We start from the raw sequence: 22,793 nt of genomic DNA on the forward strand, positions 1-22,793 counted from the left end.
ATAAAGTCCCTTAACCCTGAGCAGCCAACTCTGTTTATTTACATAGATTTTAGGTGCTGGTAGTTAATGTGCTTTAGAAACTGCTATTATTTATTTATTTATTTTAGTCAAAGGCCACCCTTTGGGAACGATGCCATAAACAGTACTGGCTTTTCTAGCAGGCAGGCATGCTGGGTGCAGTTGTAGCCAGGCAGTGCTAGTTGTCAGTGGGTGTCGCGCTTGTCTTGCTCTTTGTCTTTTTTTTTTTTTTCTCTCTGTGAATGGCATTTTCATCCCCACCTGTGTTTTCTTTGTTACTCAGAGGCAGCAGATCTAGCTACTTACTTTTTTTTTGTTCTCCCTGTTCATTTCATCCCGATGTATTGTGTGAATATCATGAATAATTATACAGCAATACATTGTAGCCTCTGGCCTGTTCATACCGCTGAAAAGAGATGTTGGGTGTCTGAAAATAGTTTTGTTTTAATAGTTTGTCATTGCAATAATTTCACGGTCTCCAGACTAAAATAAAATCTATATATGTATGTTATCATGATTTAAAAATGTAGTTTAGCTGTTAAATACATTTTTTAACAATTTTATTGCAGAATGTATAAATTATTAGTTAATGGATAAGTATAGCTGATGCTCTTTTGGCTATACTTCTCCTGGGGATAACATTTCTAGATTGTAAGCTCTAACAAGCAGGGCCATCTGATTCCTCCTGTATTGCGTTCGGGTGGGTCTGGTGCACTTACCCTATCTATGGTGGGCAGCCCTTCTCCCAGGCTTTACCGCCGGCTTCCCTTACTTGGTGGCAAACAGTCCCCCCGGTCGGTCGGTTTTCAGGTGGGTCTGGTGCACTTACCTAAACTATGGTGGTCATCCCTTCTCCCGGGCTTCACCGCCGGCTTCCCTTACTTGGTGGCAAACAGTCCCCCCGGTCGGTTTTCAGGTGGGTCTGGTGCACTTACCTAAACTATGGTGGTCATCCCTTCTCCCGGGCTTCACCGCCGGCTTCCCTTACTTGGTGGCAAACAGTCCCCCGGTCGGTCGGTTTTCAGGTGGGTCTGGTGCACTTACCTAAACTATGGTGGTCATCCCTTCTCCCGGGCTTCACCGCCGGCTTCCCTTACTTGGTGGCAAACAGTCCCCCGGTCAGTCGGCGTTCAGGTGGGTTTTGTGCACTTACCTAAACTATGGTGGTCATCCCTTCTCCCGGGCTTCACCGCCGGCTTCCCTTGCTTGGCGGCAGATGCATGAATAAGGGGCGGCGGCATCTTGTCAGAATAGCGCCCGTGGGTAGAGCTGGGGGGGGGGGGGGGCGTGGATAGACGGGAAGGCGCTCCGGTTCCCCTAATGGATGGGCCACCACTGATTGGTACTTTTTGCCCTCACGTTGTAAAGCACTGTGCAAACTGTTGGCACTATATAAATCTTGTATAATAATAACCACAAGAGTGCACTCTTGTGACCGGTTTTCAGCTGACAGTGGGCTGTCGGCTGAAGTCACACTAGTTTTAATGAAGCCTAATTGTTTTGTACAGCTTATGCCGCGTACACACGATCGGACATTCCGACAACAAAACCGTGGATTTTTTTTTCTGACGGATGTTAGCTCAAACTTGTGTTGCATACGCACGGTCACACAAATTCCGAACGTCAAGAACGCAGTGACGTACAACACTACGACGAGCCAATAAAAATGAAGTTCAATGATTCCAAGCATGCGTAGGATTTTTGTGTGTCGGAATTGCATACAGACGATTTTTGACAAGAACTTTTGTTGTTGGAAAAATTGAGAACCAGCTCTTAAACATTTGTTGTCATAAATTCCGACAGCAAATGTCCAATGGAGCATACAGACGGTCGGAATATCCGACCAAAAGCTCACATCGAACATTTGTTGTCGGAAATTCCGATCGTGTGTATGCGGCATTAGTCATTCACTCCAGTTGTCCCCCTAAACATATACAACTATTTCTAGTGAGCTGCCTTTTCCTTTTTTTCTTTTAAATATCAGCCTACTCCCATCGATACTTGTTGTAGGCTATCGACTTACTGGATAATAAAACCAGGATGATGACAAAAGTCCTTGAATCTGCAGTTGTACATTTAAACACAAAACCATTGACTTTCCACATCTTATTACTCGGTAATCTGGTGCAAAAATGCAAAGAGGAAAATCTTTTCCTGCCATGCAGCACTCTGATTTTATTTTACATCTGACAGGGATCCTGCAAGGATAATAAATAAGCATGCTGCCATTGTTGACTTGTAGGCACAGACACTCTGGCTGTCATTCTCTTCTTGGGTGGCCGAGGGTGTGTCACTGGCCTGATAATCACGTGACTATCAGGTGTGCAACATCAGATATACTTAATCCTCCTGCAGATCATTAAAGCGGAACTAAACCCTCCTATCTTTTTCAGCCAAGGAAGCTGCCATCTTGGCCTCTGTTTGATCTGCAACTGCCATGGTGCTGCACATGTGATCAGTTATCCCTCCAGCCATTTGATGGTTTGACAGTTTGGTTGGAAGCACAAGCAAAGGTGACAGTTGGCATTCCCGGCATGCTGTTTTTTTTTTTTTACAACCGTGAAATTAATGGGTTTAGTTCCGCTTGAAGTGATTGATGAAGATGACAGCAGCAGGGATGAAGATGACAGCAGCAGGGATGAAGATGACAGCAGCAGGGATGAAGATGTCAGCAGCAGGGATGAAGATGTCAGCAGCAGGGATGAAGATGACAGCAGCAGGGATGAAGATGTCAGCAGCAGGGATGAAGATGACAGCAGCAGGGATAAGGATGACAGCAGCAGCAACTCTCCTATCCTTATCCTGGCAGGTTCTTTAACCACTTAATACCCGCCCACGGTCAAATGACGGCGGGCGGAATCCCCTATTGTTCTGACAGGACATCATATGACGTCCTATCATTTAAAACTGCTAGGGGGCGCACGCGCGCACCTGTCGCGTTACTGGGAACACAATGCGCATGCCCGGAGACCGCGATGGCCGCCAGGCACCCGCGATTGCCCAGTAACTGAGCAGGACCGTGGATCTCTGTGTGTAAACACAGAGATCCACATCCTGTCAGGGAGAGAAGACCGATGCTGTGTCCCTTGTACATAGGGACACAGATCGGTCACCTTCCCCAGTCACCCCCTCCCCCTACACTGACTAGGCTACACATTTAACCCCTTCCCCGCCCCCTAGTGGTTAACCCCTTCCCTGCCAGTCACATTTATACAGTAATCAATGCATATTTATAGCACTGTTCACTGTATAAATGTGAATGGTCCCAAAAATGTGTCAAAAGTGTCCGATGTGTCCGCTATAATGTCGCAGTCCCGAAAAAAATCGCAGATCGCCGCCATTCCTTGTAAAAAAAATAAAATAAAATCATAATTTATGTCCCCTATTTTGTAGGCAATATAACTTTTGCGCAAACCAGTCACGGTTATTGCGATTTTTTTTTATTTACTTTTTTACCAAAAATATGTAGAAGAATACGTATCAGCCTAAACTGAGATGAAAAACATTTTTTTTTTTTTTTTAAATGGGATATTTATTATAGCAAAAAGTAAAAAATATTTTGTTTTTTTTTCAAAATTTACGCTCTTTTTTTTGTTTATAGCTCAAAAAATAAAAATCACACAGGCGATCAAATACCACCAAAAGAAAGCTCTATTTGTGGGAAAAAAAGGACGTCAATTTTGTTTGGGAGCCACGTCGCACGACCGCGCAATTGTCCGTAAAAGCGACGCAGTGCCGGAAGCTAAAATTTTGTCTGGGCAGGAAGGGGGTGTATGTGCACAGTAGGCGAGTGGTTAAAAAAAAAAAAAAAAAACATATCATTTGAGGTCAAAGCACTTGAGCGGTTTCTCTTTTATTCTGTCCAATTGAGAGAGATTGAATCCTCATACTGAGCAAAGGTGATGAAGACATCATATTTATTTCATACTTGAGGAATCGTCTTCATCCCTGCAATGTTTTTAGTTGAAGATTCCTCTGCGTTGACAGCCTTTAATCTTATTTTTTCTTTTAGAAGCTACATTGTTGTTTGTTTTTTTTTTTTTTTACCTCTTACCGTGCATAATAGCATGCTTCTTTTATATAATTAATAATTAATACAGGCTTCCGTGACAGCAGGGTTCAGGTTACTGCTAGCCGGCTCCAGCTAGTGTTCTTGGTGTACTCCTAGTCTGTGCCTTTTGTTTGAACGATGTGCACATTACCCAGAGGCAAAGGGCTATGTTGTGTTTTTTACTTTTATCGTGGCACAAGAAGGAAAAACAAAAAAAACACACGAAAAGCCACTTTTTTTTGTCATGCTGTTTTGTTTTGATGCCATTGAAACGGATGCAGTTAAGGAGTTCTAGCTTCTGCCTCGGAGACGTTCCTCCCAGAGCGATCGGATGATTCAGAAAAAGGTTGGGGCACATTGGTAAATTTGGAGGAAGAAGAAGGAAAAAAAAAGTCCTGATTTTCAGGAGTTGATAATGTTTGATGACAGTTTGTGGCATTTATACGTTGTGTCTTGGCAACTGTTACCTAGTGACAGTCCTAACCGGCACTAGCCATTGGCTGAGCTGTTGACTGGGACAGAAAAGACAGTCACCTTTTTCAGCGTTTTCCTCTCCTGCATCAGCCTTTTTTTTTTTTTGCTAGGGAGGTGGGGGGTGGTGTAGAGGGGAAAGGGAGGGATAGAAGAGGAGGAGGAAGGGAATGTGGAGGAGGAGCAGGGGGCTCAGGTGCTAGCACTAATAATACCAAGAGTGAGAGCGATAAAGAGAGAACGACAATGTGAGAAATAGCGACAGCCTCCGCGCAAAGCAGCATCTCAATAGCAGGACTGAAGTACCGAACTGACAGCTCAGCTGCTAGCAGGGAGCCTAGGTGAGAAGCATTGTCTTTAATAACTGTAATAAAGCATGGACGAGGCAGCGGAGCTGGGGGTGGCGGCAGGGGAGAGTGCTCTTTAATTTGTATTGTAAGAATAGGAAGGAGGGCTGGGGTGGGGGGGAGACGGAGCAGCTGGTCCTTTTTTTTTTTGGTTAATCTGTAAGATGGAGAGATGGGGAAAGGAGACGGCTAAACTCCTCCAGGTAGATCAACTTGAACAATGATGATCGAGGGTATGATTTCTTCCAAACTGCCGAGGCTGTGTCAGTGTAGAAAGCATTCCTTTAGATGGTATCGGAGCTGCGGCTGCCACCCACCTTCCTGGCACATCTCACACACTGACAGTTTGAATCTCTTTACAAAAGCACGGACAAAAGAGGTAGGCTGAGCAAACATCACACCAACTTTCACTCGCAAGCTAGGGACGGCAAAATGACCTTGGGCATCGTCTTCTTTTTTTATTGTTTCTTGGATGTCCAAGTTACTTAGTATGTCCAGTTCTGTTTAATCTGTATCTGATGTCAAACACATCTTTATATCTGCACAGGCGTGTGGTTTTATTTAATGATCTGTCCTAGGGACAAGGGCAGTAACTCGCACCTTCCAGATTTAATTTATCAGCAGTTTGGAGCGTTCCAAATTTAGAAATGAGATTTTCATTGGCTGCTATTAGATGCTGAAACTTTCCAAAATGTCCTTATATTTACTATTGCTGGATTCACACCTATGCATTTTTAACCTGCTAATAAAATCGTGGCACGTGTTTGTTATTTTTGAATATTCGTACAGTCTTTATTCAAATTCAGTCTATTTTTTATAAAGGGAAATGATCCTTTAGGCTAGATTCACACCTATTATTATTATTATACAGGATTTATATAGCGCCAACAGTTTACGCAGCGCTTTACAGCATCAGGGAAGACATTATAGTTACAATACAATTTAATACAGGAATGATCAGAGGGCCCTGCTCGTTAGAGCTTACAATCTACTATGCATTTTTAGTGCTTTTTGCAGATTTGCAGTACAGTCCATTTAACATGGTTTCCTATGGAACACGTTCTGTAGGGCAAATCTGCAAAATGCAAAAAGCACAAAAAATGCATAGGTGTGAATCTAGCCTGAAGGATAATTTCCCTTTATAAAAAATAGACTGAATTTGAATAAAGACTGTAAGAATATTCAAAAATAACAAACACGTGCCCTGATTTTATTAGCAGGTTAATTTAGGCTGAATTGTGCTTATCTTCTAAGAGTACAGTTTTTAAAATATTTAAGACTTGTATTATTATTATTATTCTTCAGGATTTGTATAGCGCCAACAGTTTACGCAGTGCTTTACAATGTAAAAAGGAGACGATACAGTTACAATACAATAGAATACAAGAGGGTTAAGCGGACCCTGCTAAGAGCTTACAATCTAAACTTTAACGCCTACAAATTCTCTTTCGTCTTCATCAGCCTTAAATTCAGGGCACAGGTTGAAAACTATCTCTTGAAAAAAGTAACAGGTGTAATAATGGACTTCAGAAAGTCAAGAAAAATATATTTAGTGTATTTTTGAGGCTATTTCGAGTTTTATTTACGTTCATCGTGATAGGTGGGTGTGCAAGGTGGTATTTCAAGGTGAGCGGTTGAGCTGTCACTGTGCAGCGTATAAGGAAAGACTGCCGTCTATAGATCCTAATCCTTAGATGCTTGGAGCTAGGCTTTGCTGAAAAATTGACCGCATTGGGAAAACTTACTAGTTTTATAGTCCAGGTAATGCCTAGCAATCCCTCCAAGCTGGAAATTAGGTCACGCTGCTAACGACACAACTACAAATTACTTGTCGCCTCCAGCTAGAAGGTTTTTAAATCATTAACAGGTTAAAGTGCATGCAGGCAGTACACAGCCCCAGATACAGGACACATGGTTGGGTTGAACAGAGACAGCTGGATGTTGTAATGTGCTGCTATTATTGAGCATCAGTTTAGAAGTACTGTATCTGTTAAATAGTCTGTGATTGCCGCTAACCCGGCCCGAGATGCTGAGATATTTTAAGATGGCTCTTGACTTCCCCTCCCTCTTATTCAAATTTTCAAGTCTAAAGATAAACCATCTCAGGAGAATAGCCAGCCACCCTTTACCTCCTCCCCTGTTCCTTAAGCATTAAAAAGATCATGAGTCAGAGAAATGTTTTCATTAGGCATTTCTTTCTCTTTCTTCCCATTCTGGTTTTTTTTTTTTTTTACATTTATTTTATTTTTATTTTTAGTTTCCACCCATGTTACAGGATACAGATTCTGTCTTCAGCAGCCGTGCTTTGTGCTTGCTAAGAATGGATTACCATCGCCTGATCGTGAGACAGCCAGCAAGCATCCCTTTGTTAAGCTCCCCCAAACTGCTCCTGGGTGCCGTGGTAACTTCTTCTGTGCCTCCTCTCCTAGAAAAGCAAAGGTGAATAGAAGCCAAAACTCTGGACTGGTTTTATGAATCGGGCATGAAGGACCGCATAGACCATCTCACTGATGGAAGATATTTCCGACACTATTGAGGCTCGAATGTGGAGGGTCTCCTTAGCGGTTTCAAGACTGTTTTTTGCCACCTGGTGTCTACCACTGTCCTTCAGGATTCTATCCAAGGTGAACTCTATTCCAAACCATGAACCAGTCACAAACATTTGATTGGGGGACTGTCAACGCCAGCGGATTTATATTGAATACAACTGAGCATCACCCTTGCCCACTGGGTTTTGGCCACTACAATTCAGTGGACATATGCATCCTGGAAACCACAATAATTGTGCTGCTAACCTTTTTGATCATCACTGGTAACTTGACTGTCATCTTCGTCTTTCATTGTGCCCCACTCCTGCATCATTACACCACTAGTTATTTCATTCAAACCATGGCATATGCAGACTTGCTGGTTGGAGTTAGTTGTTTGGTGCCCACCTTATCTTTGCTACATTACTCCACAGGAGTCCATGAATCCCTGACTTGTCAAGTGTTTGGATACATCATTTCAGTCCTGAAAAGTGTCTCCATGGCTTGTTTGGCCTTTATCAGTGTGGACCGGTACCTGGCCATTACTAAACCTCTGTCCTACAACCAGTTGGTCACCCCATGCAGACTGCGCCTCTGCATTGTACTGATATGGATTTATTCCTGTTTGATCTTCCTACCATCTTTCTTCGGCTGGGGTAAACCTGGCTACCACGGGGACATCTTCGAGTGGTGTGCCATTGCTTGGCACACCAGTGCCTACTTCACCGCTTTCATTGTGTGCCTGCTCTATGCTCCAGCAGCACTAGTTATATGTTTTACATACTTTCACATCTTCCGTATTTGTCGCCAACACACCAAAGAAATGAGTGACCGCCGCGCTCGCTTTCCCAGCCATGAAGCTGAATCAACTGGGGAAGCTGGGCCTGCTCACAGCCCGGATCGACGGTACGCCATGGTTTTGTTCCGGATAACCAGCGTTTTCTACATGCTTTGGCTACCGTACATAATTTATTTTCTGTTGGAAAGTTGGAGGGCGCTGTCAAATCCGGCCCTGTCTTTTCTCACCACCTGGTTGGCCATAAGCAATAGTTTCTGTAACTGTGTCATTTACAGCTTATCCAACAGTGTTTTCCGCCTCGGTCTTAGGAGGCTGTCTGAAACAATCTGTTCACCGTGTATGTGTTCTAAAGACAAAAAAGATCGGGACCCTAAGCCCCGAAAGCGTGCTAACTCATGTTCTATTTAAAATGATTGCTGTGACAATCATGAGCTGGTACCGCCTCTGCACAGGCCCGGGGATGCTGCTTTCTCAGAACCATCTACAAACAAATATATATAAAATGATTTCAGCACCTCATTTTGACTACATTGTTTGAGTTGTTGATTTGCAATGGAAATGGGAACCAGGAAACTCTGATGAGAGTGGAGAGACAAAGAGCACACGATTCTATGCCCTGCTGTCAAAAATGAGTCATCCTATCAGCTGGGGGGAAGAAAATATCAAAGAGAAGGTGTCAGATAGGTTAAGATTAGCTAATTAATGCAGATATTCTGCAGAAATATCAGATAATACAATAAAGGTCACTTCCTCTCTCGTTCCCTGGCAAAATAGAATGTCTTCATTGCCTTGCCGAGGATAATAAAAAGATCATTGCCCACCGCAAGGCTCACGTTACTAAATACAGTACCGCTGTGTAACCACAGTCATTACAAACTATTCCTTAGCCTGAAGGTGACCAAATTGCTGTTTTTATTTATTTTGTTTTTAAATGTAACTTTATGAATATGTGTTACCTGAGCGCAAAGTTAAGTGGCTGTCAAACCACATGGGAGTTTACAAAGAGCGTGTGCAATATAAAGAGGTGTTCCGTCAAAATATATGTGCCTCTGAATACTTTGCCCTCCAATATTAGCCTCTTGACCCCCTTGACTTGATTTTTTTTGACACTACTTACCAACAAAAGCTGCTACTTTTTGATGTGTATTTTAATTTCTTTTGTTCAAGTATGCCCAACATTGATTGCTTAGCCTTGATGTTGGCAATCACTGTCTCCTTTAACATGCTACGGTAATTAAGTGTTTAGCACATGTCCAATGTACATCTGTAGTCATGTATGCTTTGTGTATATATTGATTGCATTGATAAAGAGATGTGGCTCTGGTTTCCAAGTAGAGGCTTTGCATTCCTGGCCACCTAGACATGTTATCGAGCCTTTTGTCAGACGAGGCAGCTGGCAGTGGCTCCTTCCAGAATTAGCAGCAGCGACCTTTTTTTTTTTCCTTTCCAGAACAATTGGTGATCACACCACCCATGGAAAAAATAGAATCTGCTAGGGGTACCATATTTCTGCTATACGTTTTACTCTGTCATCATCCTATAGCACATCTAGCTTGCTGCTGTGTTTTTTTCCCCTGTTCCATGTGCAGTTTCACTGTGCACAGTATATATTTAATAATAAAAAGTAATCTATATATGTAATGGTGTGTGATCTTTGACTGTTCCCCTAACGGTATCTATTGAATCAAATGCAATGAATACCTCTGCTCTGAATAGCAGACAAGACAGCATTTTTCAAAGCAGATGTAGTCTACAGCACTTATATTGGCTAAGTAGAAAAAGAAGCCTAATTCAATCTAAATAAACATGTCCTGACATTTAAAGCGGAGATTCACCGGTACAATATACCTTTTCCCCTTAGCTTCATGCTCGTTTTGTCTAGGGGAATCGGCTAGTTGTTTTAAAATATGAGCTGTACTTACGGTTTACGAGATGCATCCTCTCCGTCACTTCCGGGTATGGGCTGCGGGACTGGGCGTTCCTATTTTGATCGACAGTCTTCCGAGAGGCTTCCGACGGTCGCATCCATCGCGTCACGATTTTCCGAAAGAAGCCGAATGTCGGTGCGCAGGCGCAGTATAGAGCCGCACCGACGTTCGGCTTCTTTCGGCTACTAGTGACGCGATGGATGCGACCGTCGGAAGCCTCTCGGAAGACTGTCAATCAAGAAGGAACGCCCGCTCCCGAAGACCCATACCCGGAAGCCGACGGAGAAGATGCATCTCAAAAATGGTAAGTACAGCTCATATTTTAAAACAAATAGCCGATTCCCCTAGACAAGCATGAAGCTAAGGGGATTGTTTAAAAAAATATATTAACTCCCGCTTTAAGTCAGTAAACCGTTTTTGGCACTCCTGGGGTGCTCTAAGCAAACAGAAGTGCTGTGTTCAGATCCGTAAATAACATGGTGATCCGAACGCAGCATTTTTTTTATGTCCATGTGGATGATGCGTTTTACATATAGGTTCTTCTAGATGCCTTCTTTTCAAGCTTGTAGGTGTTTCGTCAGATTTGGCGACCCGTCAGAATTGGTAACGTAAGTGACAATCCGTCACCGCCATCTTGCTACACCCCATACTCCTCCATAGAAGGGGAAAGCGGACATATTGTTACACCCACTGGAGTTTTCCATTCTACAGTTATTTTTAACAGGAAAGGGAGTTTATATACTGAAAAACAGGGCTTAGAAGGCCGTCTGACTGGTTAGATATTGAATTTTAAAAGCAGGGATCTTCTGCCGGAATAGAAAACCTGTGAGATGAGCAGGCTTGCCGCTGGTTTTAAAATTCAACATCATAACAGTTGAACAGAGTTCGAAGTACTGGATATTAGTATATAAACTCACTTTAAATATAAGTGTAAATGCAAAACTCTGGTGCATGGGTGCTCAACCTGTGGCTCTCCAGCTGTTGCAAAACTACAATTCCCATAATGCCTCAGCCTTTGGGAGACATGCTTGTACCTGTCAGCGGCTTGCAATGCCTCATGGGAATTGTAGTTCCGCAACAGCTGGAGAGCCACAGGTTGAGCACCCATGCTCTGGTGGGTGTAACAAGAGGTCTTCTTTCCTCTTCTCAGAGTATCCTTACTATGGAGGAGTGCTGGGTGTAGCAAGATGGCGGCGACCGAACCTCACTTCCGTTACCAAATTCTGACGGGGTCGCCATATCTGATGAAACACAGGCAGTTGAGCTAGTTTAAACAATGTACAAATACACTTTAATGTTAACCTCTGGCCGGGTTATTAGCCACCAGTAAATGAGCTTAAAAACCAGTCTTTGCTGTACTCTGTAGCTGTAGGCACTCTGGAGTAACTTCTTCTCAAAGTTCCAAGCGGAAGCATTTGTTTGCAGTAGAATTTGTTTGTAGCTCAGCTTCTCTCCCAGAGCACCTAATCTGTGTTTAGGGACATAAACCCTCCTATCTTTTTCAGCCAAGGAAGCTGCCATCTTGGCCTCTGTTTCAGCTTCAACTGCCATGATGCTGCACATGTGATCACTTGTGACACCAGCCATTGGATGGTTTGATAATTTGGTTGAGAGCACAACCAATGTGACCGTTACCTTCCGGGCATGCCAGGAATGCTAACTGTTTTTTGAAACTGTTAAATCGATGGGTTTACTTTTAAGACCCCTTTTCAGACATTTTAGCGCTTAAAGTCACCCCAGTGTGAAAGCCCGAGTGCTTTCACACTGGGGCTGTACGCTTGCAGGACGGGAAAAAAAGTTATATGGGGAGGTGTGCCTTGCTAATTGAAAGCGATCTGGCAGCGGCGCCACATGGGCACTATTAACCCTTTCTTTGGCCGCTTGCGGGGGGGGGGGGGGTAAATGTCTCCACTAATGGCCGAAAAGCGCCGCTATAACAGCGGTAAAGCGCCACTAAAACTTGCGGCGCTTTACCACTAATGCTGTCAATGCTTCAGTGTAAAAAGGGGTCTAAAGCAGAACTAAAGCCATCGATTTAACGGTTTCAAAAAACATTTACATTCCCGGCATGCCAGAAATTCTAACTGCCACATTTGCTTGTGTTTGTAACCAAACTGTCAATCCATCAAATAACTGATCACATGTGCAGCTCCATGGAACTTGACGATCAAACGGAGGCTAAAATGGCAGCCTTCTTGGCTGAATAGAATAGGTGGGTTTAGTTCCGCTTTAAAGAATATGTTACCCCAACATTTCATATTTGTGTATGTACTTCTGTTAAAAAATATCTTGTTTTCCTTTTTTATGAAATACCTGGTGATCCTGCCAGTCCCCTTGTTGTCCTATTTCAAACTGACCATGCATGAGAGCATATCCAACCCAGTGTGGTCAGTTTTCTGGCTGTGCTGGGAGAACAGCTGGCCTGTCCTCCAATGGTCAGACTTGTGCTGACATTCCCCCTATGAAGTCTGGAAAGATAAGTGTACTTCTGTTTCTCCACCCCAGCTCTATAAGCCCCTTATGCAGTCAAGAACAGAGACTAGTTCCTTATGAACAAGAAAAAAGAAATGTATAATGAGGGTCCACATATACTCTAAATTGGAACAGAACTTAAAGTGAAGATTTGCTATGGTATAGAAAATAAATGTAAATTGTGCCTAAGCAGTACCCTGGAAATGCTACCTTTTTTGAGAAAATTAAAAAAGCAGTGCACTTCCTGGTATCTGATGGTGCCTCCTGTGTCTGCAGTGTGATATAAGACACTACTTCCCCTGATTGCCAAGTCTAGGAGATTTAGAGTGAGAATTGGTGACATCACTGCTCTCCTTGCTGAGGAGGCTTTAACATGAGCTATTTGAGACTTGCCTCTACCAAGATGGCTGCCTCCATACAGAGACACTGCAGAACAGGGAATAAAGCCTCATACACACGCACGGTTTTCTCGGCAAGAAACGGCAAGAAGACTGCTGGCAGAGCTTTCTTGCCGAGTAAACCGAGCATGTGTATGGCCCCGTACACACGACCGAGTTTCTCGGCAGAATTCAGCCAGAAACTCGATCGGAGCCGTATTCTGCCGAGAAACCCGGTCGTGTGTACACTTTTGGCCGAGGAAACCGACAAGGATCTCGTCGGGCCAAAATAGAGAACATGTTCTCTATTTCCTCGTTAGTCAATGAGGAAACTTGGCTCACCGAGATCCTCGGCGGCTTCACAAGGAATTCGACGAGCAAAACTATGTGTTTTGCTCATCGAGTTTCTCGGACGTGTGTACGGGGCCTATGAGGCTTTGAGGTTTCTCGTCAAGAAAACTGCCCAGAATCTCGACGAGAAAAATAGAGAACCTGCTCTCTATATTCTCGTCGTGAGATTCTCGGCAGTGTTTTCCTGCCGAGAAACCCGAGCGTCTGTATACTTACCTCTCCATGGAAACCCGTGCATGCTCGAAATTACTTTGACTCATGCGCGGTAGCTTCCAAGGCATAGGTAGGGTGAAACATGATGGCGGCGACGGCATTAAACTTTCAGAGGAGCCTAAAGTGGGGTACACACTATGAAAAAAATTCTGTACCATGCACAATTGTTCAATGTTTCAACATCCAATTTCTTACTTTCCAAATGAAAATTTCCAAAGGGACCAACTCCAAAAATTTTCTTGTACATGAACAGAGCAAACAATTTTCGTTAAATGTGTACTATTCGCGTATGCTTTTCGTACGAGAAAAATTGGATACAATAGACTGCACATGATCAGAAACAATAACAACAAAAAAGCCATGGTCATACGATATTTTTCATATATTTCGTTTAGTCCTTGGTTTCGGCCTGCTGAAGGCCAACCAGACGAGCGTGTGCCCAATTTCTTTTTTTTATTTTAATTTTTATTTATAGTGTGATATATATAAAAAAAAGCTATATCTGGAGTTGGACTAAACTTGGATACACATTATACAATTTTTGTTCTTCGTGTTCCTTTAAGTTTACCTTCCACTATGTAGTGCAAGGGCCTGTCTGATTGCATACAATTTGAAAGTGTTTGTTTAGGTTTGACCTCCATATTATATGGTTTTGGTAAATATAAAGAAAAGTTGTACAAGAAAATTGTATAAAAATTGCATAGTGTGCAGCCAGCTCTGGTGTGTGCTGTGGACTGTTCCCAAGTGCAAATTTTATTGTCACAAAGTTTTGTTGGCTGCAGTGTTGTGCAGTTCATTGGATTACAAGGCGCCACACTGCTCTGAAATACAGTTCTGCATGCCGTAGCTTTACTTTCAGCACACAATGTGAACTGGCATAATGGGGAACACGGCTTTTTACCATGTCTTGTGTAGGGACTGCACTGGGCAAGGCACCCCAGTGCAGTCAAAATGACGCTGGTGTGAACAGGCCCTAAGAGCCCTTTCATTCTGCCAATGCTGAAAAACGCTGGTAAAGCGCCACTAAAACTAGCGGCGCTTTACCGTATTTTTTCGAGTGCTAGCGCAGCGCTTTTAACCCCTGCTAGTGGCCGAATAAAGGGTTAAAAGTGCCCACAAAGCGCTGCTACCAAGGCGCTTAGCAGGCGCCTCCCAATTGATTTCAACAGGAAGGGGCGCTTTAGGAGCTGTGTATTCACCGCTCCTAAAGCACTGCAAAGAAGCTGCTTGCACAACTTTTTTTTGTTGCTCCCTGCCAGCGCAGCGCCTCAGTGTGAAAGCACTCAGGCTTTCACATTGGGATTGCAGATGAGGCTTTTTTGCAGGTGCTATTTTTAGCGCTAAAGCGCCTGAAAAATGCCTTAGTGTGAAGTGTATAAATATTTGAATGTTCATAATCTGGCCATAGTTGCACTTTAAAGCAGTTTGGGCCACATTATTTTTTTAAAGTCAGCAGCTACAAATACAGTAGCGGCTGACTTTTAAAATATGGACACGTACCTGTCCAGGGCGCTCGCGATGTCGGCACCCAAAGCCGATCTGTCCCTTGGCTCTCGGGTGTTGCCGCCCCCATCTTCGGTAAGGGAATCAGGAAGTGAAGCCTTGCGGCTTCACTTCCTGGTTTCCTACTGGGCATGCACGAGTCGCGCTGTGAGATCTGACTGGTCCCTGCTGTCTTCTGGGACCTGTGGCAGCAGATATCAGTATTGGACAGGTACCTGCTCCCTCCTCCCCACTGAAAGGTGCTAAATGTGACACCAGAGGGGGGGAGAATTCCAAAAAGCATAAGTTAAATTTTTGGTGGAACTTCGCTTTTAAGGTATAATTCTACTTTTGTGACAAACTGCTTATTGTAACTTACGGCAGAGAGTTATAAACCTACTAAATGACTTCCATCACCTGATTTAGTTTTGTCCCTACAGATTAGGAAGCATCCATTAGGCCCTACTGAAAATGCTGCAATTTGCTGAATGCTATGGGGGGCATTTTGCAAAGGCCTACTGTCAACGGGGTGTTCACATAGATACATCATTACTTTGTTCTTACAGGTCCCACAGCAAAGCTGTGAACATTTTGTAATGAGCCTAGCATAAACTTCAGCACCCTGGTACATGCCTAATTGAACATAATGAATAATAAATATTGTGGTTATTTTTCTGCCCTGGCTCAGATCAGTTTAGCCAGAAACTGTTATGCACCCAGAGATTTAACATCTGATCTGCTTCTACAATCCTAACAAGGGAGAAAAACTGAATATTTCATGTGTACTGTGTATTTGGAAGTGCCTATACTGGGTTTATGTGGAGGTCCCTCTGCAAAAATCTTTTAACTCTAAGGCCTCGTACAGACGAGGGGACAGTCCGCTGAAAACGTCCGCCAGACCGTTTTCAGTGGACATGTCCCCTCGGAGATTTCTGTCTGATGGTTGTACACACCATCAGACAGAAATCCACGTGGACAGACAGCACGGTGACGTGTCCGCGCCGTCGCCACAACGATGACGCGGGGACGTGCGCGACGCTGGAAGGTCAATGCTTCCATGCATGCGTCAAAGTGATTCGACGCATGCGAGGGATGGCGGCCGCTCGGACATGTACGGTGAGTCTGTACAGACGACCGAACATGTCCGACGGACAGGATTCCAGCAGACATGTTTCTTAGCATGCTAAGAAACATTTGTCCGCTCGAAAACGGTCGGGTGGACAAATGTCCACTGGAAACCTGTCCGGTCGGCCGTACAGACGACCGAACATGTCTGCTGAAACTGGTCAGCGGACCAGTTTCAGCAGACATGTTCGGTCGTCTGTACGAGGCCTTATATGTGTAAGTACCATCCCTGGGTTTATATGGGGATAACGGATATCGCATGTGCCTCTGCTACAAAGAAAACTGATCACTAGATCACTGGGGTCACCCTTTCCCAGTTTTGTTTTCTAGGACCACGCATGTCAAAGCACCATCATACTGGTATATTTGCCAGGAGATGCAAAAGAGACTTCTAATTTTATTATGATTATAGACAAAAAATAATAATTTGCATTCCTTTGCTAATTATCAAAGCTGAATGCTGTGCAATGTGTGTATTTTATGTAGCTGTTGCTCTTGCTTGCACCTTGCTGTTTTAAACAAACTGAGTAGTGGGTCATTGTGTTTCCGCTTTACTGCTAAAAATGTGTATAAGAGTCTTTGATTGTTTCATTTCTTAATGTGCATAATACATTTTTGGATCATTTTTTTCTGTTAATTGATATTCTTAGAACAATTGGCGACAACCTTCCCTGAAACACTACTATTGCTGACTTTTTACAAGTGTTCGATGCCTGGTTGTGCTAACCTATATACCCCAATAGTGATTATTAAAGGCAAGTTAAAAAATATAAAACATATTTTTTTTATATATATATGAGTTTTACCCCCACCACCAAGCCTGGTTCCTCCCTTCTGCCAAGTGCCCCCACAGCAAACAGTTTGCTTTGGGGACTCCCGAGCCACTGCTCTGCATGCCCATCCCACACCCTCTCTCTCTCTCTCTCCTCATTGGCTCACTGACTGTGATTGACTCAACCAATTAGGAGGGAGAGTTCCCAGTGAGCTGAGGCTTTCATTCACATTTCTGGATCACAATGTGGCTCAGGTGGGGGTTCTGCACACAGAAGGTCTTTTATCTCCATGCATAGAATGCATGAAGGTAAAAAACCTTGAGCCCTTTGATCCACTTTAATACTTGTAAAGTATATGTAAACCCCAACGATGAATGGGAGCAGATTATTATTTGGTCCCTTTTGGTCTGTTGCAATGTATACATTTGATAAGTGTAAAAATACCATGTTTATGAGGAAAAAGAGAGGGGAGATGTTCTGCAGTCCTTTTCTAGGGTGCCAATGCAGCTCCTCCATGGATATGGTATCATAAGTGAGCATTGTCACTCCAGGACAGGAAGTGTGTTAAAGTGGATGTAAACCCTCACATATACCCAGTGAAGTGAAAAGCCTCAGATGATACACAGATATGAAACAAATCTCCCTATCTAAGTTTTACATGTATATCTGCTGTCTTCATCTGTGTATATATCCTTTAGAAAGTGTTCTTCAGTGATACAGATTTTCTTTTCCTGTTTAGCACTGGGAGTGGATTATTGGCATATAGCCAAGACCGCTGATTGGAGGAAAGGCACACACCCCCACTCCACATTGGCAAAGGAAGAAAGGAATGTGCACAGCTCGCCTGTGTGGTGGCAAACTGACTGCTAATCTTTTTATAGCAACCTTCCCCAACACACACTTCAGGCTGCCATCTCTGAGAATTTGTTAAAAAATGATCAGGCTGATAACATAGGAACTGAGCAGGAGAAAGCTACGGGACATAGTGCTTTGGAGAGATATAAGGAAACACTACAGATATATGTGCCCAGCTCAAATGTCATGAATCGTGTTTACATCCACTTTAATGACCGAATCAATTGTATAATTCTTCAGTTTTTTTGGACCAAAATATGAGGGATCGGAGATAGCCTGATGTAAATGAACAGAGGATGGTTTACATCTGGCCGCCCATAGACATGCCCCTGTCCATTGTGTATATGTGGACACAAACTGAACAGCACGGATGTCAAAAAGCTAACATCCATCCCGTTGAGCTCCAATTTAGCAAGGGGATCTGCTGGTGGATCCCCTGCTGAATGGAGTAGAGCGGCTCTGTGTGAAAGGGCACACCATTTGGTGTAAGTGGGTCATATTCTGATCAGTAAAACCAATACTTTCCTGGAAACCACATCAAAGACTAGCAGAACTTTGTAATGCACCCAAAATATGTAAACAGGGCCCAACAGCTGCGATGGTGCTGCCTTACTACTTACAAGAAGAGGATGTATAGTCACCACAGTGAGACCGGTAATCATGAAGATAACTTCAAGACCCTAAACTCACCTTTAGGCATTCCAGAGTGAAATGTTGGAGGGTACCATCAGTGCTTCGAAACAGACCAGGAGTCCCCCCCCCCCAAATTGCCCCAAATGTATTCTGCTATATTTGGTTAAAATAATCCAAATCGGTGTATATTATTTAGTCTGTAGGAAATCTCTATCTCTTTCTCTCGATCAATCCTGGTGTACTAATCTCATTTCTTGAAACCCCGAAAGCAGCAGGACAGTACAATTCTCCCCCAAATAACCTTTTTGGAAAGTAGACAGTCTGAGGTATTTAGTAAGAGGCATGGCACATTTTTTTAAGTTGTAATTTTTTGTCAAAATCTTTGGGACTATAAATCGAAAAAGGTATTTTTCACTACTATCTATCTATATATATATATATATATATATATATATATATATATTGTCACCAGTGCAGTACAGCACCATCATATAAAAATTTTAAATGTTCTTTAAATATTTATTTTCCTTACTTTTTTTTACAAACTGCGACCAGAGCAATACAGTGTTGCCATAGTGACGCTGTACTACTCTGGGCAGTTGATCAGGATTTTTATTTTATTTTTACATACTATGATTTTTTTACTGAATGGCAGTGTGTAGACATTGTATTGTTGTGATTAGCCATGATTGACCACAGATAATCACATGGTACAAATGGGCTGTGATTGGCCCTGTCTGTACCATGTGATCATTGAGACCAATCACAGCTAGCACAAAGCACCAATGTTTACGCAGAGCCTTTTCTATAGGAACGTGTGCGTTGGGAATAGTGTGTTGGCAATCACAGCTAGTAACACAGTTGTATACAATGAATGGCATGAAAGGAAGACATCCATTGTTTACAACTGTCATGTGATCTGCTGTGATTGGTCACAGAGATTATGCGGTATTGATCAGTCATCTGCTGTGTCTAGTGGACACTACGGGTAGTAGATCGTGCCCAGAGCACTACCTGCGTTCTCGGGAGGACATCCTTCCAGAACAATAGGGCTCCCGCCCCGAACGTCGTTTTACAATGGCCCAGGCGGGAAGCAGTTATAAATCCAATGAAGTGACTGGCCTCAGGTGCTACACAGTAGAAATCCTCCTACGTAAGTTGTACCTGTTTTTTTTTTTTCCTGCAGTCTTCTCTTGTCTATATCTGTTCAAAGGGCTGAATATTTAAAGCTTGTCTCAGAGTTCAGAAAAAACGTGGCAGAGAGCTGAAATTACATTCTGCATAACTCACTGTGGGAGCTCTGATAAATGATTGGAGGGAAGAAACACACCTCCCACAGGAAGAGTGTGAGGCTCTCAATCACCTGGAGGTCCCTCCTCTGTCACCATTCTTTCCTTGGTGACAGGAAAACATGTCAGAAGTGATTTGTGATGAAAACAGAGGAATGAAGCAGCAGACAGAAATGATACTCGGTGCTCATAATGGAGGCAAGTACACAATATAGAGGGATATGCGTGGTACATATTTCATGTCTGATGTTTACTACTAGACTGAAGAGAAGGTGACTTTATAGTGGTACTCTAATTGTATTAATAAAAAATATAGTGAAGTAGATAGGGCCGAAACAACTAATCGATTAATCGACAACTAATTGATTATGAAATTAATCGATTACAATTTTCATAATCGATTAATCGGCCAGTAACATAATGGGGTTAAAAAAAAATTAAAATTAGCCCTTTATAGTACAAAAAAGCAAATCGCTACTGTAAATATTACTTTCACTGTCCCACAGTAAAAAAATGAACCCCTTACAGTAGCGATTATTTGCTCTTTTTTGTACTTATTTTGTTTTTTTTAACCCCATTATGTTGCTAAACATCTTAGGCCTGGCTTCACACCTCAGTTTTTTAGTACTTGTTACAGTTCATTTTCCTATGGGACACTTTCACATCCATGATTTTTGGAAAGGGCAATGACTTTTTAATGCAAAACGGTGATATTTTGTTTTTTTTGGTTCAATATACTTTAATGGAGAACCTGCAGAAAAGCATCATGTAATGTGTTTTTGCGGCAATTTGTGTTTTGTAATCTGCCCAACAACAAATTGGCCCAAAATTTTTTAAAAATGCTAATTTTTTATATTTTTTAAGGCTATTATCCGATTAATCGAAACAATAATCGGCCAACTAATCGATTATGAAAATAATCGTTAGTTGCAGCCCTAGAAGTAGAGCTCTTCCCTGCTCTGTGGATACAGACATATTCATTCCAGTTCCATGCGAAGTGTAAGGCCCCGTTCACACCTAGGCGTATATACGCCTGTAGTGTGAACGCCGCTGCCGCCCCGACACGCCAGAGGGATGCTTTAGCATTGCCCTCTATGGAGATGGTTCACATCTCCACGCCTGCCGCCTGCCGCCTGAAAAAAGGTCCCGGACCTTTTTTTCAGGCGTCTTTCGGCGTTCGGCTAGGAGATGTGAACCATCTCCATAGAGGGGGTCACAGGCTGCATTCACAATCGCTGCGTTTTGTCGCCGCGAATCGCGGTACAAAACGCCGCTATTTGCCACCGCAATTCGCGGGACAAAACGCCGCGATTCAGTACGCTATAGTGTGAATGCAGCCTAAGGATCTGACTATTGTAATCATGTGATCATTGCAAGTATTGCCAGTAAGAGAAGAACTGCTGAAAATAAAATCTGGGAGCCACTTACATGAACATTCTTAGTGTTGTCATGGTTACACAAAAGCAATGTTTGAATTCTTAGTTTAGAAACTCGCAGTTGGATGCAGATAATAACATAAATCCAGCCTAGTGCTAGATATATCTTTTATGTTATATGCATGCTGGCTACATAATGTCTATTAATTGCAGGCATGTATTACCTATCAAAGAGCTTACATTACTCCTGAAAATGTCTTTCTTTCCTCCCAGAAGTCATTCGCCATCTTTATTCTGACATCATTCAGGGTCATCATCCAATTCATGGACTGAAGTCCTTTCCCATAGTGATTATAATGTAAATAATCGCACAGCACTGACACCTTGCAGCACTATGTGATTTGGCAAGTACAAAAATGTAAAGTATCATTAAACCCACATCATTAACATCAATCAATATTTGCTGTATTTCATGCTGTTCAAACTCGCTCAGTCGCTATGGGATTCATTTTCAGTAATCTGCAAAAATACTGGTTGATCCTTCTGTTCTGACTCCCCCTCCTGCCCATGTCCCCACTGCAGCTGCGGATTTTGCAGAGCAGTGTTGGCAGCTAGTGCACATGCTCAGTTTTCAGTGTTTTCTACCCTGAGAATTTCCTACCTATCACATCTGAGCAGCCCATGTGACTATAGAGTCACTTATGTGGGCGTATACACAGTGGTAAATGACGGCACCCTCCTTCCATGTTCACTAGCCAGCTAGGCACAATGGGGGTGGGATATTACATCTTGATGGAGGCTTCACCTCCCTGTTGTTATAAGACCTAGACTGGAGGGGCGTGACACAGCCTGTGATTGGCAGAAATCCACCCACTCCATGTTATTGCCAAAAAATAAGGTTTGATTTTAAATATATATTTGTATGACATTTTAAAACAGTTTATTGATATTAATTTTACCTGTATCCCAAAATCATTTTTATTTTAAACATGCTTCCCTGCAGACCAGCTGGGTCATGTGACATCTGTATATCTATTAGGAAAACTTGTATTTTTGTTTGCATTAAGGGGTTGTAAACCCTCTTCTTTTTTTTTTTTTTTAAATAACAAACATATACTTACCTCCGCTGTGCAGTTTTTTTTTTTTTTGCACAGAGTGGCCCTGATCATCGTCTTCTGGGGTCCCCCAATGGCGCTCACGGCTCCTCCTCACATCTGTAAAAACCCCTGGGAGAAGCGCTCTCCCTGGGGGTTACTGTGCGGGCGCGCGCCAGAGTCCAACATTTGCGTCCATAGACCCAGAATGCCGAACTCGGCCCCCTGGCTCCCACATCATTGGATTTGATTGACAGCAGCGGGAGCCAATGGCTGCACTTTTAATTGATCCTATCAAGACCAGAGAACCCTGGCCAGAGAGGTTGATCCCGTCTCCAGCGTGGGAACAAATGGGCTCAGGTGAGTAAAAGGGGGGGGGGGGCGCGTTCAGTGTCAGAAGTTTTTCCCACCTTAATGCATAGGATGCATTGAGGTGAAGAAACACAAGGGTTTACCACCCCTTTTTAATAATTACAGTGCCATCAACCATATACAGAAAGAAGTATGGAAATATATTTTATGCTTTTGTGTGGTTGTTGCCTATAAAGTCCAAAACAAGGGGGGTCCTCTTGTTTTCCCTATATATCAGGCAGGGCTGGTACAAGGTTTTT

At 43.0% G+C, this 22,793-nt stretch overlaps 2 protein-coding genes across 4 annotated transcripts in view; both read left to right on the plus strand.

Annotated features, from left to right (window-relative positions):
• Nucleotides 1-22,793, plus strand: part of RABGAP1L (RAB GTPase activating protein 1 like) — a 471,992-nt gene that overhangs the window by 176,348 nt on the left and 272,851 nt on the right. The gene's annotated exons all lie outside the window — the stretch shown is intronic.
• GPR52 (G protein-coupled receptor 52) lies at nt 7,328-9,855 on the plus strand. Its single transcript, XM_040360403.1, has one exon. It carries the CDS (start codon nt 7,531-7,533, stop codon nt 8,620-8,622), a length of 1,092 nt encoding a protein of 363 aa, XP_040216337.1. The 5' UTR covers nt 7,328-7,530; the 3' UTR covers nt 8,623-9,855.

This window comes from Rana temporaria, chromosome 7 (assembly GCF_905171775.1).
Source record: "Rana temporaria chromosome 7, aRanTem1.1, whole genome shotgun sequence".
Lineage (NCBI taxonomy): Eukaryota > Metazoa > Chordata > Amphibia > Anura > Ranidae > Rana > Rana temporaria.

Bases quoted from the DNA above. Each gene is read 5' to 3' on its own strand.
- GPR52 (XM_040360403.1), top strand. From the start codon at position 7,531: ATGAACCAGTCACAAACATTTGATTGGGGGACTGTCAACGCCAGCGGA.